Source organism: Benincasa hispida, chromosome 5, assembly GCF_027475165.1.
Source record: "Benincasa hispida cultivar pf3 chromosome 5, pf3_genome.v1.1, whole genome shotgun sequence".
Taxonomy (NCBI): Eukaryota; Viridiplantae; Streptophyta; class Magnoliopsida; order Cucurbitales; family Cucurbitaceae; genus Benincasa; species Benincasa hispida.
Genome location: NC_143482.1, coordinates 60,318,662 through 60,333,145, shown reverse-complemented (window position 1 = coordinate 60,333,145; position 14,484 = coordinate 60,318,662). Strand labels below are relative to the sequence as shown.

The 14,484-nt window shown below is 34.0% G+C and overlaps 1 protein-coding gene across 1 annotated transcript; it reads right to left on the bottom strand.

Moving 5' to 3' along the window:
- Positions 1-6,815: 6,815 nt before the first annotated feature.
- Positions 6,816-10,674, bottom strand: LOC120078016 (F-box/RNI-like superfamily protein). Its single transcript, XM_039032188.2, has 4 exons — positions 10,332-10,674; positions 9,850-10,055; positions 9,614-9,707; positions 6,816-8,494 (listed from the first exon to the last, which is right to left on the bottom strand). The coding sequence occupies exons 1-4, from the start codon at positions 10,503-10,505 to the stop codon at positions 7,040-7,042; spliced, it is 1,929 nt and encodes a 642-aa protein (XP_038888116.1). The 5' UTR covers positions 10,506-10,674; the 3' UTR covers positions 6,816-7,039.
- Between the last annotated feature and the right edge of the window lie 3,810 nt (positions 10,675-14,484).

Sequence of the window (14,484 nt, the reverse complement as noted above, 5' to 3'; positions counted from 1 at the left end):
GATTAGCGACGCCTGAATCTAGTATCCAGATCAAATGAGAACTTTCCACTAAACATGTTTCTATTACTAGTAAATCAGATTTACCTTGGTTTACCTTTTTACCCTTTTTTTCACAAGATATTTTGGACAATTTCGTCACTAATGTCCATCCTCGTTATAGTAAAAACATTTTCCTTTTGCAAATTTTGTCTTGCTTTTTTTTAGCAGGAGTCTTCTTCTTCCCTTTTCTCTTTTTCTTCATTTGGATACTTTTATCCATTTAAGGACCAAACTTCTTTTTAGAAGGTTTCGTACTAGATGTTGATCCCTTCTGAAACTTTTTTTGGTTAACAATATTTGCTTCTCTTTCTTTATTTTTCATTAAAGATTGATAGGTCTGAAGTTCATTCAAGAGAGTCGCCAAGTTATAATCAATTTTATTCATCACAACGTTTGTGTGAAAGATTAGGAAGCTCTTTGGAAGAGATTCCATGATCATAATAATTTGACTTTTCTCGTCTATGACTACATCATTCGCTTCCACTACATTGAAGTGGACCATCATATTTAGGACATATTCCCTAACAGATGTCCATTTCTTCATGCGGGAATTGTAAATGTATTTTATAGCATCGTGTCGTACTGATGAGGATGGCCGTCCAAACATCCCTTTTAACGACTCTATGATTTCTCTAGCAGTGACCATAATTTCATGCTTTTTAGTAAGCACATCAGATATGCTTGCTAAAATGTAGGCTCAGACATTTTCATTAGCCTTGACCCATTTTTCATAGGCATTTCAAACATTTTGGTTTGCATTTGAATTAGGAAGTGGAGGACATTTCTTCGTTAAAACGAATATCAGGTCATCAACAACTAGTATCATATTTATGTTTGATTTCCAGTTCGAGTAACCTTCATCATAGAATTTATTGGAAGCGAAGAGTTGAATTATCGAGTTCGACATGCTAAAATATAAACAAATTTTATCAGAAAAATGCATCTGAATCTAATTTTAGCAAAAAGAAATAAAGTACCTAAATTCTTTATTTAATTGCATCGATACTTTAGTGAGTCAGAATAGATTCTACCGAGGGAAGTCAAATACTCCTTCATTGAAGCAAGATATTATTGACTAAATACTAACTCAAGAATAACTCTTTATTCTATGAGTTATTTAACTACCGTTTTCGATCAAGAGCTTACCAACACTTAGTAGCTCTTGTAAGTGTGACCCTCCATTTTTAGATTTCATAGAACGGTATGAACAAGCCCCTGAATTGGAAGACAATGTTCAAAACGGAACTAAGTAACCCTATTCATTTATGAAGTTTGAGTTGTTTTGAATCTTGTGTTACAGCCTTTCGAGGGGATAGTCACGAAAAACGATTAGCTAATGCTGCCTAAAAACAACAGCAGGCACAACATAAGAATCTCACGGTTCAAACTAATGAAAGAGACCGTACGACATGCTGACATATTTCCTGCACCCACTTACTATGAACTACTTCGCCTATTCACCTTGTTATTGACCCATGCAAACACTTTACAGATGGAGTAGTCGCGGTAAAAGTGACACGAAGTAAAGCATGGATCTCACAATGTGTTAGCTAAAAATAATATATAATATATATTATTAATCTCCCACTGAAGTGTTCTAATTGTTTGGGTATATTCATTTACTTAGGTATATTCCAGCTAAAAAACATTCATAAGTCTAAGTGGTTTATCCAAGTATAACGATTATATTTGGATTTTAACCTACGATGTCTAGGTGATAAAGCCATTTTTATTTCCTCACATCGCTCTCGCATGCTCATAAAACCAGGTTAATCAACGCTCAATAATTCGGCTATAATCCCCATATAGTAGGTGTTCTATAGACCAACTTAAATACCTCCATTCTTAGATAGGATTATAAACTGATTGAGTTTTAACCAAAGTTTTACAAGATAACGACCTATTTTAACTATTAAAATAAGTTGTTATTTGTTAACCCAAAGTGAACATGTTGCTTATCTTTATTATAGATTTTAAATGTCTAACTCATTTTATAACACTTTATAAAACTATAAACATGCTATAACATTCATTAAACATTCCATATTTTATATTTTATGCACATACAAGATTTAATTTAATTAAATATACATTCATAATGCATAAATAATTAAATACACATTAAAATGGACTGGTTTTGGCATCTTAAGTAAACAAACAGGCTAATTATTACATTAATAAATAAAAACAACTTTTCTAAGCCTCTGGACTACTCGAACAGAATCGAACCAGACCCGAACCGCCTGAATTGGACCTCCATGGCTTAAAAAAGGACTGATCGGTCAAAATCAAGCTGAACCGAACCATCAAGGCTTGAACCGGTCAAACTGGTTCAGTTGAACCGTTGGTCGTTTGGTGTGCACGTGAACCGGGCTGGGATGAACAGTGTTGCAACGCTTTATCCCAGCATTGCAATGCCATGGGTTTTGTTCTTCATTTTTGGGTTGGCTGAAGAACAATATTGTAACTCTGTGAAGGTAGCATTGCAACGTCTATCTCATAGAAGCTTCAATTTTAGATTTATGCTGCTGAGCTTGCTTCATATTTCAATAATAACAACCTAATTGTAACTCTATTGACTTCAATGAATTTATAGACTCTTAATCACACATTAAGACCCATAAACAAAGAGTCAGTTACAACAATTACTTGCAAATTGAACAGAAAATTAGATGCCCAAACCATAATATATCCATTTTAGCAACCACTTCATGCAACTCATCACCCACCATACTAAAATTATAAATTGAGTGCTTAAATTGGTGGAGTTGACAATCAACATCTGTATTTTCTCTAAGAAATCTGACTAGGCTTTCTCTTTGCTCTGCTTCCGTTATACTTTTGATGTTTACTCTTTTATCCTCTGATGTGAGAGGAATTGATTCCAATTCTTCTGTCGAATAGCTTCCTCAGTTGGCCTCAGTCTCTTACCTTTAATTGAGGAACTGATCATTCTTCTCATTTTCAAAAAATTGAAAAATTCTTTTGACTTGATCTTGCATTTCTTGAAAATCCTAGGGTCAACCTCGACATTGGTTTCAGTCTCTTCCTATTGACTATGTAACTAATCATTCCCTTCATTTTCTTGCGAAACTGGTAACCCCTATTGATTCAGGCTTACCTTCCTTGAAAACCCTAGGGTTGGCCATGGCCTTGACCTCAACCAAACAAACATGTTCTGCACCTACTTTACTCGATCCACCTTCTTCTTATGTTTCTTCAATCTGTGTCTCCATAATCTCTGATTCTTATGTCTTTGGGTTTTTAGGATCTAATTTGCCCATTCCTTTCCTAGGGTTTCAATTGTCTCTTCGAGACAACCTTCATGTGACCGAGGCCGAAGAGACACTTCACCTTGCATCCATCGCAGGTGGCGACATTGACCTGAACCCTCTCTGCCTTGATTGATACCAGCCATTCTTTTGCTCATCCTCGAGGATTTGATGGAAAATTTGGTGTAAAATTTCCCTTTTTTCTTCCCTATAAAGAACCCTAACTGTTGATGGCAAGTTTTGGCCAAGGAAAACGTACATGACTTTCACGTGACAACAACAGTAAATTTGTATTTTAGGGAAAAACGTGACTTGCAAGATGAAAAGAGTTGTACACTGATCTGGTGCTTGCCACACAGGCTCTGATGCTTAAGTTAGAAAATGTATATGTGTTACAAGTAAAGAGTTTGAGCATTAGAATGGACTTATTTCCCTTGGAGTTACCTTCATATATTTATAGGTGTAGTTGATCTAAAATTCTTCCCTTTAGGGTTTCTGAGTTACTTTAGGTCTCCCAACTTATTGGGCTTAGGTCTGCGAGGGACATGTCCTATTTGGCAATTTGGTAGGGTTGGCCTCATTCCCAACTGAGATCGAGCACCTCATTTTAGTTATATTTTATGCTTTACAATGGTCAATTGAGCAGAGGCATGGCCTATTAGGCATTTGGTGAAGCTTAGCCTTGGCCTCGACCAAGGCTGAGACAGAGCATATTGGCTTGGGCTAAGGCCCAAGTCAGCCTCTTCTCTTAGACCCATTTTTGTTCTAAGTTGTCACCTTTGACCTGAATCACACTATCTTCTTGACTTTATTGCTTAAGTTCTCGTGAAAAGTCGTTCGTGCCATTTGATCCAAAATCACCTATAAGAAATTGTTTATGAGTTTTAACTAATGTGCTACATGAAGATTAAATCCTATTTAGGTTCCAAAATTAATGTCAATTTTAGTTGCGAATTATTAAAGTTTTTCTATTGTAGTCCCTCAAACTTTTTGAAATGTCTATTTTAGTTCTTCAAATTTTAAAAAGTAACTATTCTCATATTTAATTTTCTTTATTATTATTATTTTAACAAATTAATGACCTAACTTAGAAAAGTAATATAACAAGAAAAAAACAATTATTCTAAAAAAAAATAAAAACAGATGTTTTTAATTAAAAAAAAACAAATAGAGAGACTGAAAATAAAACAAAGGTGAAAGTTGAAAAACTAAAATCAACATTTTAAAACCTAAATACTAAAATAAAGTAAACTAAAATTCAAATTTCTATGACAACTTAATTGACATAATTAAAACTTTTTAAAATTTAAAGACTAAACAAATACCATCAATAAAATAAATATATACATGGTCCAATTATGAGTTGTGATTTTATAGCGAGAAAACTCGAAAAATTCATGAACATTTAAAATATACTATTCACGAAAAAGACATCAATTATCACTATTTCAAAAGTCAATAGATCATCTCAAACAAAAATACTATTTGGTTACAAGTTGTAAGTGGATTATTTGTACGGATGGACATCTTCCAAAATTTATGCTGACAATGCTCACGTTGGCACAATATCTAATTTTTTTGACTTGTCATTTTGTAGGGTTATATCTAAAATGTGAAAAACGTTGTCACATTGATGTTGAATTAGATTAAAAAAAAAGCAATTTTATTGGTTTTAATATAGATATATATTATATATTTGATTCCAATAGGTCGGCGAAGTTTTCTTCTCCATTTGGATTTCGATATATACCCTTACTTATTTAATGCAAAATTTAAAAGATTGCTTTTCATTGGCTCATTTCTTTGTCAATGTAACTTTCTTGATAACCATGCCAAGTCAGCTGATCAGACAAGATTATGATTTCAATTTTTTCCATGGAAAAACACTTTGTAGTTTCTAGATTTTGATATATTTTTGTTTTGGTGTTACATATTTAGTACTTAAATTTTGAGTTTAATTTTAGTTTAACTCATAAGTTTTAAAATATTACAATTTTACTATTGAGATTTGAGTTCTGTTTCAATTTTGTAACGCCCCAGGTCTAGGATTCAAAACTTGATGGCTCTGACATTCCCCTGCATCTCCTATGAACTGACAACGTCGTCCTTACTTGTTTTAAATGCTTTAAGAGTGAAAGTTGTCCCCACAAACCAATAAGGTCATTTCATATGCTTCATAGGAAAATTCCCAAGAGGTCATCCAAGGTAAAATTGCTCCAAGCTAAAGCTAAGCATACTTAATTATGAAGTTCCTTGGATTGAGCTATCGAAAAAGAAGGTATTTCTTGTTGATATAGGTAGTAACTTTCAATTCTTTTAAGTTTTTCTTAACCAGGCTTTCATGTGCTCATAATCCATCTTATTCAAATATGATCTTGGTTCGTTCATGTTCCCCTCATAAAGTCGGAGCATTAGAAATTTAGTCCCTGAATTTTCAGATTTACACTTTTAACCTCAATTTTCAGTAAATACTCACTCCCACTCTTTGACGTTAATGTCTATTAATTAATTTAAAATAATTATGAAGTGAAAATTTGAATTTAATTTCAATAGTGTGAAAAAAGAAAAATTAATTAATTATATTTCTTTTAAATCAATTAATATACATTAACACGAAAGACAGAAAGTGAGCAATTAGTGAAAAACGAGGTTACAAGTGTAAATCTTGAAACCTATGGATTAAATTAAAACAAAACTCAAATCTCAAGGTAAAATTGTAACATTTTAAAGCCTAGGACCAAATGGAAACTAGATTTAAAAAAGCCTAAGGATAAAAAATATGTTTTCCTCATTTCAAATATATAGACAATTTTCGAGTGGGAGATGAAACCTCTAACTTTAAGGTTATTGTACATACTAGATGAAAGTTGAACTATGCTCATATTGACTTATTTTAAATATTTAAATGTAAAGAAGGCTAGTTTCATATTAAAAAAAAAATTAAATAAAGTATTGATTTGTGTGTTATTTATGGAGTATATCTCAACTAGTGTAAGGCATATACCCACTCGAATTTTCTACCCCTACTTGTTTGAGATTAGGGAAAAAAAGTTTGTGTTTGATCAAGTATAATTAATTATTGTAAAAAAGAAGTCTCATTAATTGAATTAAGTATCATATCGTGTCAAGTAAGATAGAGAAGACTGAGTAATTTGTAACGATAATGAAGTAATATTATTATATAGAGCAGCTAGTTAAAGAAATGTTTGTTCTTTTTAAATTCAATAATCAAATTATTTGGATGAGTTTGGTACGATATGCAAGTAATATATAATAATGAGTTCATTATTGTTATTATTATTTTGAAACAATAATATAATATTAAAACCAAAGACAGAGGCTTGCAAAAGATATTGCATGAGAATGACATTTTTTGAATCAGAATAAAAAAACAATGCTGTATTTAGAAGTCACCCCCACAAATGATTCGAAGCTGAGAATAATATTGAGAATAACCTCATCACTGGTGGCAAAAATGTAAAATTATATAAGAAAGAAAAGTCATTAGCAAAATGGAGAGATGATCATTTAATCTTGTAAAGAAAGATGAGAATGAATGTAATTTAGAATTAAGTTTTTGAAAAAGAGAAATGAATAAAATTACTTTACATACAATACAATACCTTAAACAGTTCATTTTGAAGAGATGAAATTACTTTACATACAATATCTTAAACAGGAGGATACATATGGTATTGGCATATACAAATCCAAACCCTGTCATGGAATCATAGGATTAGCTCTGCACCATTTTCAGCATCTGCCATATCGTCGTCATCGTCCTCGATCTCAACCTCACCATCAAAGAGCCATTGTTCAAATTCATCCACCTCATCATAGTGGTGCAAATAGAGACTGTCTGAGCTATCCCAATGGTCGGCTCCCAACTCCTCGCCGTGACATGCTACGTGCAAGAATGGTCTACTTCTGGCTAAAGCATCTACCAAGTCGCGATGTAGACTTCCCGTTACACCCAACCATCTTAACCTTGGAAAGTATGGATTCTTTAACCACTTGAATGAGAGCTGTGTAAGGCCACCACAGTTGTACAAATCCAACAGCCGGAGGCTACTCCCATGTCGTTGGTCTTCATTGACCTGCATTGAAGCTAATGCCATGACCGAGACATCGCCAATGAGCGGACATTGACGCATTCGGAGTTCGGATATCGCAAACTTGCTTCTGGTCAGTTGTAAAACTGCAGAATCAGACAGGTAAGGAAGGTTGGATAGATCTAATACATGTAGTTCTATTTTAGATAAGCCATCAAACAAGACAGTGATGGATTTATCTGTAAGCTTCTTGCAACCTCTAACAGACAAGGAGACTAGTGAGCTCATAATCAAGGGTCTTAAGTGAGACAATCCTGCATCACTGATATCAGACCCGTCCAAAAGCAATGTCTTCAGTTTTGGAATAGTTCCGATAGCTTGAAGCGCTTCATCCCGAAGGCTTCTGCAATCTCTCAAGTCAAGATAACTTAGATCCTTGTTCAATGATAAATTTTTAACTGCGTCATTTGTTAGGAGACTGCACCATCTTAAGCTAACATGTTTCAAGGAAAGAGAAGTAGCAGAGATATCATGGAAAACTAGATGAGTTAATTGGATTCCATGAAACACCCTAAGCTTGTTTAAATTAGAGAATGTATGCAGAATTGTTCTGAACCCTGTGTCTGTAACACGACAAAAGCCTCCGAGACAGATGCTTTCCAGGTCAGCACATCCATCAGCCATTAAGAGGATCCCGAGATCGTTTACTCTTCTAAAATAAGTTACAAGAAATTCCTGACTTCGTACCAAAGAGAGATGCTTCAGTTTCGATAGCTGATTGATTTGTTGAAGGCCAACGTTGGTCAGGTCAAAAGAAAATCTTGGTTCAATGATGGGAGCATCTTGTAGTTCCAAATGAGTCAAGGAGACAAGACCTTTTGATATTGCACCAACCATAGCATCAGTTATGTAGTCCACTGAAAGGCACAACTTTTCAATGTTAGGCCACATGGATGGACCGATCCGATTCACAGAATTACCAATTCCCAAATTTTGGCTGAGCAGTTCGGTGACTGTAACAGAATAGATACAGCCAATCTCCAGAGAAGTTAGTTTTTCTGAAGCCATAGCCCAGACTCGAGCAAAATTTTGACGAAGGAAAAATGAGACATCAAACATCAAGGTTAATGCCTGTTCATGTAGAAAACACATTAAGCATAAAGCACAATCACTAGCCAAACGAAAGAAAATTAGACTCAGAAGCAAGAATAAATCTGTAGACAGTCGTTAGGTTTGAATAAATTATCCCATACGAAACAGAAGTTCAAGGTTATCATAATATCACATCAAATTTTCTCACACTAAAAGAAGTTTAGCTCAAACCAAACCATTTGCACAATATTTGTCATCTTTACCTGATCTGGATACCTTAGAAGTTAAAACAATTACCTAAGAAGCGTATAATAGTTAAACTAGATTGACAAGACTTGTCCATCTACCTATAAACCTTTCTTCAGAGCCTATTAAGAACAATTTGTGATCCATCTAAATGATCGGGCACAAATACTTCAAACGTTTGGGCAAAGCTTATTTGGAAAACAAAAATACCTCAAAAAGTTAAATCCATCGCAGCTAACCCTAGAGAGTATGAATGTTAATGACAGAATTCGAAAAGCACATCCAGAAAGCTCTTAATCTTAACCCTTCAAAGGTGTGTGCTGTGCGAGGTAGCTCAAGAAGACTTGGATCCGCTATTCATTCTTGGCTCAATTTGCTAGGAAGATTCGTGTAAGTTCTATGCTAGATACATGCAGTGAGCAGAGTTGGATTGAACTCCAATGCCAAGCTATTTGGATCCACTTACATTTCACACTACTCTCTAAAATGTTTCTTTTAGAAACATACTCTCTAACAGATGTGGAAAATGGAAGGTGATCTTTCGAGATTGAGCTTGGTAGCACATCTAGTTTGCTTTGTGCCTTTTATCACCATACTGATTTTATTTAAATCTAGAGAGGGAGTGCTGATTGTTTCTTCAACTTGATTGTAAATTCACCACAAAAAATAAAGAGCAAGAAAAATCCCCACCAATACTGCACTTGTGCTATGTTAACATCTTCTAAGACTATCTATAATCGGTTTAACATAATGAACGAGATTATGTGTAAGAAAATGCGAAGGATACTTTAATTCGGACCATATTATGGAGTTTCATTTTCTTCATTATTGCCAAGACTTACATTATCCTAAAATAATTACTACCCATATTTCATTTAAGATATTAACAATAGATATGCCACTGAGTCTTACTTCCAACTGTGTGCAACCACTTAGTAACTCTTCTAGATCCGCAATATGAATTGCCCGACCTCTTTTTTCAGCAACTGAACTCAAATAGAGGGACCTGGATGGAAATATTGACCCAAAAACCCAATAACAGCACCATTGAAACTTGCATCAAATCTCAAATAGCAATTTGACTTAATGGGTAGCTAATAAAAAAAGTCCTTAGCTTAGCTTTTAGGAATCAAGACAGCACATAATACCTTAGATCCTTGCAGCACCCTCCAATCTCAGAAAGCAATTTCCCACTGAAATCAGAGCAATTATGTAGACAGAGTTCGTGCAAGGAAGGCTTCAGCAGAAGCTGGATGGCTGAATCATCAAGCTGACCACAATCTACCTTTAGGCTTCTCAGGAAAGGATTTGGAGGCAGCAGAGGCCTCAGAAATTCCACCGTTGGAGAAATTTCCTTGACGAGAAACATCAAACGAGATAAATATATAAAGCATAGAATAATCCAAGATGATGCAGTTAGTAGAACAGCCAAATTTGAACTTCTTTTCTATCAAATTTATCTAAAAGAGGCAAACGATTTCCGAATTAGAATAACCATAACGCAAAAGCAAAGGGGTCGAACTCAGGAATTTCTCAGTGTTTGATCTCAAGGGGCAGTAACTAAATTTCCATTTTCAAAATTAACAACCGAGGATGAACTAAGGGGTAATTGAAGCATAAAAACACTTACAAGAAGATGAAAACTGGGAAGAAAATTGAGAATTTGAGAAGCACAAGAATGGAAAGTCCTGCATGTGGAGGCAACGGAGCAGATGGAAGGCAAATCGAGCTTGGTCATGATGGTAGCAAGGACAGCAGAAGGCAGGAGATCGAGGCTTTCCACGCTGCCATCTCCGTCTGCCATTTTTTGTCTGTACAGTTCAATTCAAGCTTCTTCAATGTTGATTCGATGGAAGATGAAACTGGTTTTGGGGATGTACCCGTTGACGACGAGTTTATCTTGAATCCTGGATCCGAATCCAAGCTCCGACCCGGGAGTTTCTTTTTCTTTTTGGGGAATGTGTAAAGTAATTGCAATTAAACCCGAACATTCAATCATAAAAATTGAGCTCTCAACTCATACGAGTATCAAAATTAGACCACTAAACTTGTATAATTATAAAAATTATAACAATGGTATAAATTTGAGGGTTCAATTTTTATCATTTAGGGATTTAATTTCTACAACTATTATATATTTGAAGGTCCAATTTTAACACTTATATAAATTTGAGGGATCAATTTTTACCGTTAAATGTTTGAGAGTGTAATTGAAACTAGCATCATATTTCAGGGTAGTTTTGTAAGGTGCCATCCCTCTCCTCTAAAATTATTAGATTTGTGTTTATTTTGTCCATCAACTTAAATACCAGATATAGATTCTTAATCTTTTAATTTTATATAAAGTTTTTGAAATTTGAAGTATATAATAGATTTTTGAAATTCTATTTTTTTGTTGAATAGATTAATAATATTGACATCAGCCTCAATAATTGGATATTTGTGTATATATATTTTATAATCTATTATATATTCAAATCTTCACTCCTTCATTTATGATGAAAAGTTAAAAGAAAAAAAAGATAAAAATGAAACAAGAACACACTTTCAATTATAAATTCGATTCAAGTAATATTTTTTTATCAAATATGAGGTATGAGGATTTGAACATTTAGTCTTAAGAAAACAAGTAATATCAATTAGATAATCACTATTAAGCTATGCTCATGTTAGCCTAGTTTTCAAAGGATATTTATTAAGACTTTAAATCTTAAAACAATTTTAATATATTTTTGAACTTTCAAATTTATGTTTAATAGTTGATATCGATAAATCATTTAGTTTAATACACAACAAATTGTATTATTTGAAGTTGTATATGGTAGACTAATTAAAAATTTGACTTTTTAGAATCAACATACAAATTCAATATATAATATTATAAGTTTTGAGATATATGAAAATAATATATGGAAGTACCTATCACAAGATAAATAATGTTATGAGGAAAGATAACTCCACTAATATAAATGATAATCAACTACAACATAGTACTTATCTGTATGACAATACAATTACAGTGACTTCTATAGACCTTAATCATTCAACTGAATACTTAGGTTCCCTCTAGATGTGAAACTCTCTTTCGGATACTTAGGATCCCCATAAGGAATGATACATGTGAAGAATGACTTAGGTTCCCTCCAAGGCCGAGACCGAGACCCCCTCTCAACAAGACTTAAACTCCTTTTAAATTGTGAGACGCCCTCTCACTTACACTTTATCTTCTCCTTTCGAGTAAAGACCACTTCACTCAATTTGCTTAAGCTCCCCCTAAACGCGAGAATCCCTTCTCTAGAAGAATATTGATGAAGCACGCAAATAGCTTGGAGTAAGTTTCCAATCTCACAACAATACAATCTTCTCCATCGTGGAAGATTGCCAAAAAAAACACTTGTGATTAGAAGGTGTCACTAGACAAACGATAATTCAAATCTCTTTGTTAAAACAGCCAACCTTAACCCAAAGACTAAGTGTCTTTAAATACGTAACAGATATAGAGAAGCCCAACCTTAACTTCTAAAAATACTTGAGCAAGAATAAGGAAAAGATCTATAATAACACTACTAACATGATTTTCCACATAAAAAAAGTATTTTGCAAGATCAACATTTTCAGAAAGCAACCCTTAACCAGATAGGCCGAATACAGAGACAACCCTGATAACATTTGATTGCCTTAAACAAATATTGCCAATACTCAAAGTGCAACAAACTCCCCATTTGACAATATTTTTTTAAGCAATGACAAATAAAACAGGATCCACAGATAAGAAGAGAAAACCATTCAACATATCAACAACACTGTCAAATACAACTAAAAAGCAAAAGTCTATATCAAACCTCTTGGGGAGAGATCTAAGAATTTTCATTACCAGTTTCTCTTCAGATATTTTTTCTTCAAGAGCGAAGGATTCATTCACAAGATCAAGTAATCTCACATTGAATTCAATAATAGCTTATCTTCTTGCATCTTAAGATTTTCAAATTTAGTAGCTAACAATTGAAGCCTTGATAGTTTAACTTTAGATGTTCCTTCATGAGCCACAACAAGAACATTCCAAGCTTCTTTTACAGAAACAAAAGTGTTGATCAATTGAAAGATATTTTTGTTAACCCTATTGAATATGACATTCAACGCACGAGAATCCCCAAGAGAGGCTTCATCTTTAGCTTCAGTCCACTCAACTTCGGGCTTGAGAAATTTCTCCCATTTTTTATTAATTACATGAAGATAAGACCAACCCATACTAACAAATTTTTAGGATTTATTGTCAATAGACTTTAAGAAGGTTGGCATCCTTGTCTTCTAATAAGCATAATTCGATCCATCCAAAACTTGTGGACACGAGGTTGATCTGCCTTTTTTCATACCTTCCATAGCCAAACAATATGATCACAACACCAGAGATAATGGTGACCTGATCTGATATCAATTGAAAATAATATATGGAAGTACCTACCGTAAGATAAATAATGTTATGAGTAATGTCGCAACATTCCATAGAACATTAATTGATAATAAAGATCACACATAAGGAACACCATAAGTTGTTAACCCAGTTCGGTGAATATCACCTATGTCTGGTGTAAACCCTTAGCTTTGTTTTACTAGTTAATTATATTTAAGTCCTCTTAATTATGTATTTAAGATATTATAAGTATGTACTTATGATGTATGTATTAACTGAAGTGTATGAAGGGTTTATTGTGGTTGTATGTAAGGTCAAAATGAGGAAAATATTCTAAGTGTTAGGAAGCAATGCTCTCGAATACTTAAAGGGCAGAAAAGTATTCTAAGTTTGGAATGTTAAGCTTTCGGGTGAAGTAGAGAAGAATTAACACTTAGAAGGAAACAAAGAATTTTAAGTTATGTCACGCTATGTGGTTAGAAGTCTGAGAATGGGACATTATGGCTAAGTATAACCATGTTGTATACGGAAGGCCATGGAAGAAGTAAGTTGGTTCTCGAGCGAGAAAGAATGGCCTAGGCTGGTATATAGGAAGTATGTGACCAATCTCATATGAGATTGGTGAGGATCAATGTAGGCATTGTGCAAGCGACCCAGTTGCCTAAGCAAACACTCCAAGAAAATGCTACTACAGTGTGTTAGGAGGATCATAAAGTAAGTGTTGGTCGAGAGGCTTAGAAGTTAGCAAACGAGACAGCCATGGATTAATACAATGATGGTGTTGTTCAATTGATGCGATGATGGATAGAAGTATGCAATAACCATAAAAGGGTTTAAGTGATCGTAAGCCCATGCGATGAAGTTAAGTTGAAGAGTTCAGCTTAATCCTTTAGTAAGTAGGCTAAGTGGCAGGCTTAGAAACGTTGATTAAGAATTAGCATTGTCAGGTGGCATTTAATTAAGATAAGCTTACATGCAAGTCCAAGCATAAATAGGCTTTGTGAAGAAGGAAACTGTTTTGCCAAAAATTTTTAGACGCCTAAGAGGAAATGTTACTGTCACTTGAAGCTCAATTGTATTGAAGGAATTTTGGGCAAGCTCGATAAGAGTAGAGGATTTTCAGCCTATTCAGAAGAATTTGATGCTCAAATTTTTAAGGTAAGAAGAGTTATGATGTTTATAAGCAAATTCTTGAAGAAAATTTAGTTAAATAATGGTTGAATTAAAGTTATGAATGTAGAAGTTGAAATATGGAATGGTATTATAGATGGATAAGCAAACAGCTACATCCAAGGGATAAGAAAGCAGATGACTAGGCAAAGAATGCGACGAAGCGCATAGGCAATTAATAAAGATTTATGCGAACGTAGAC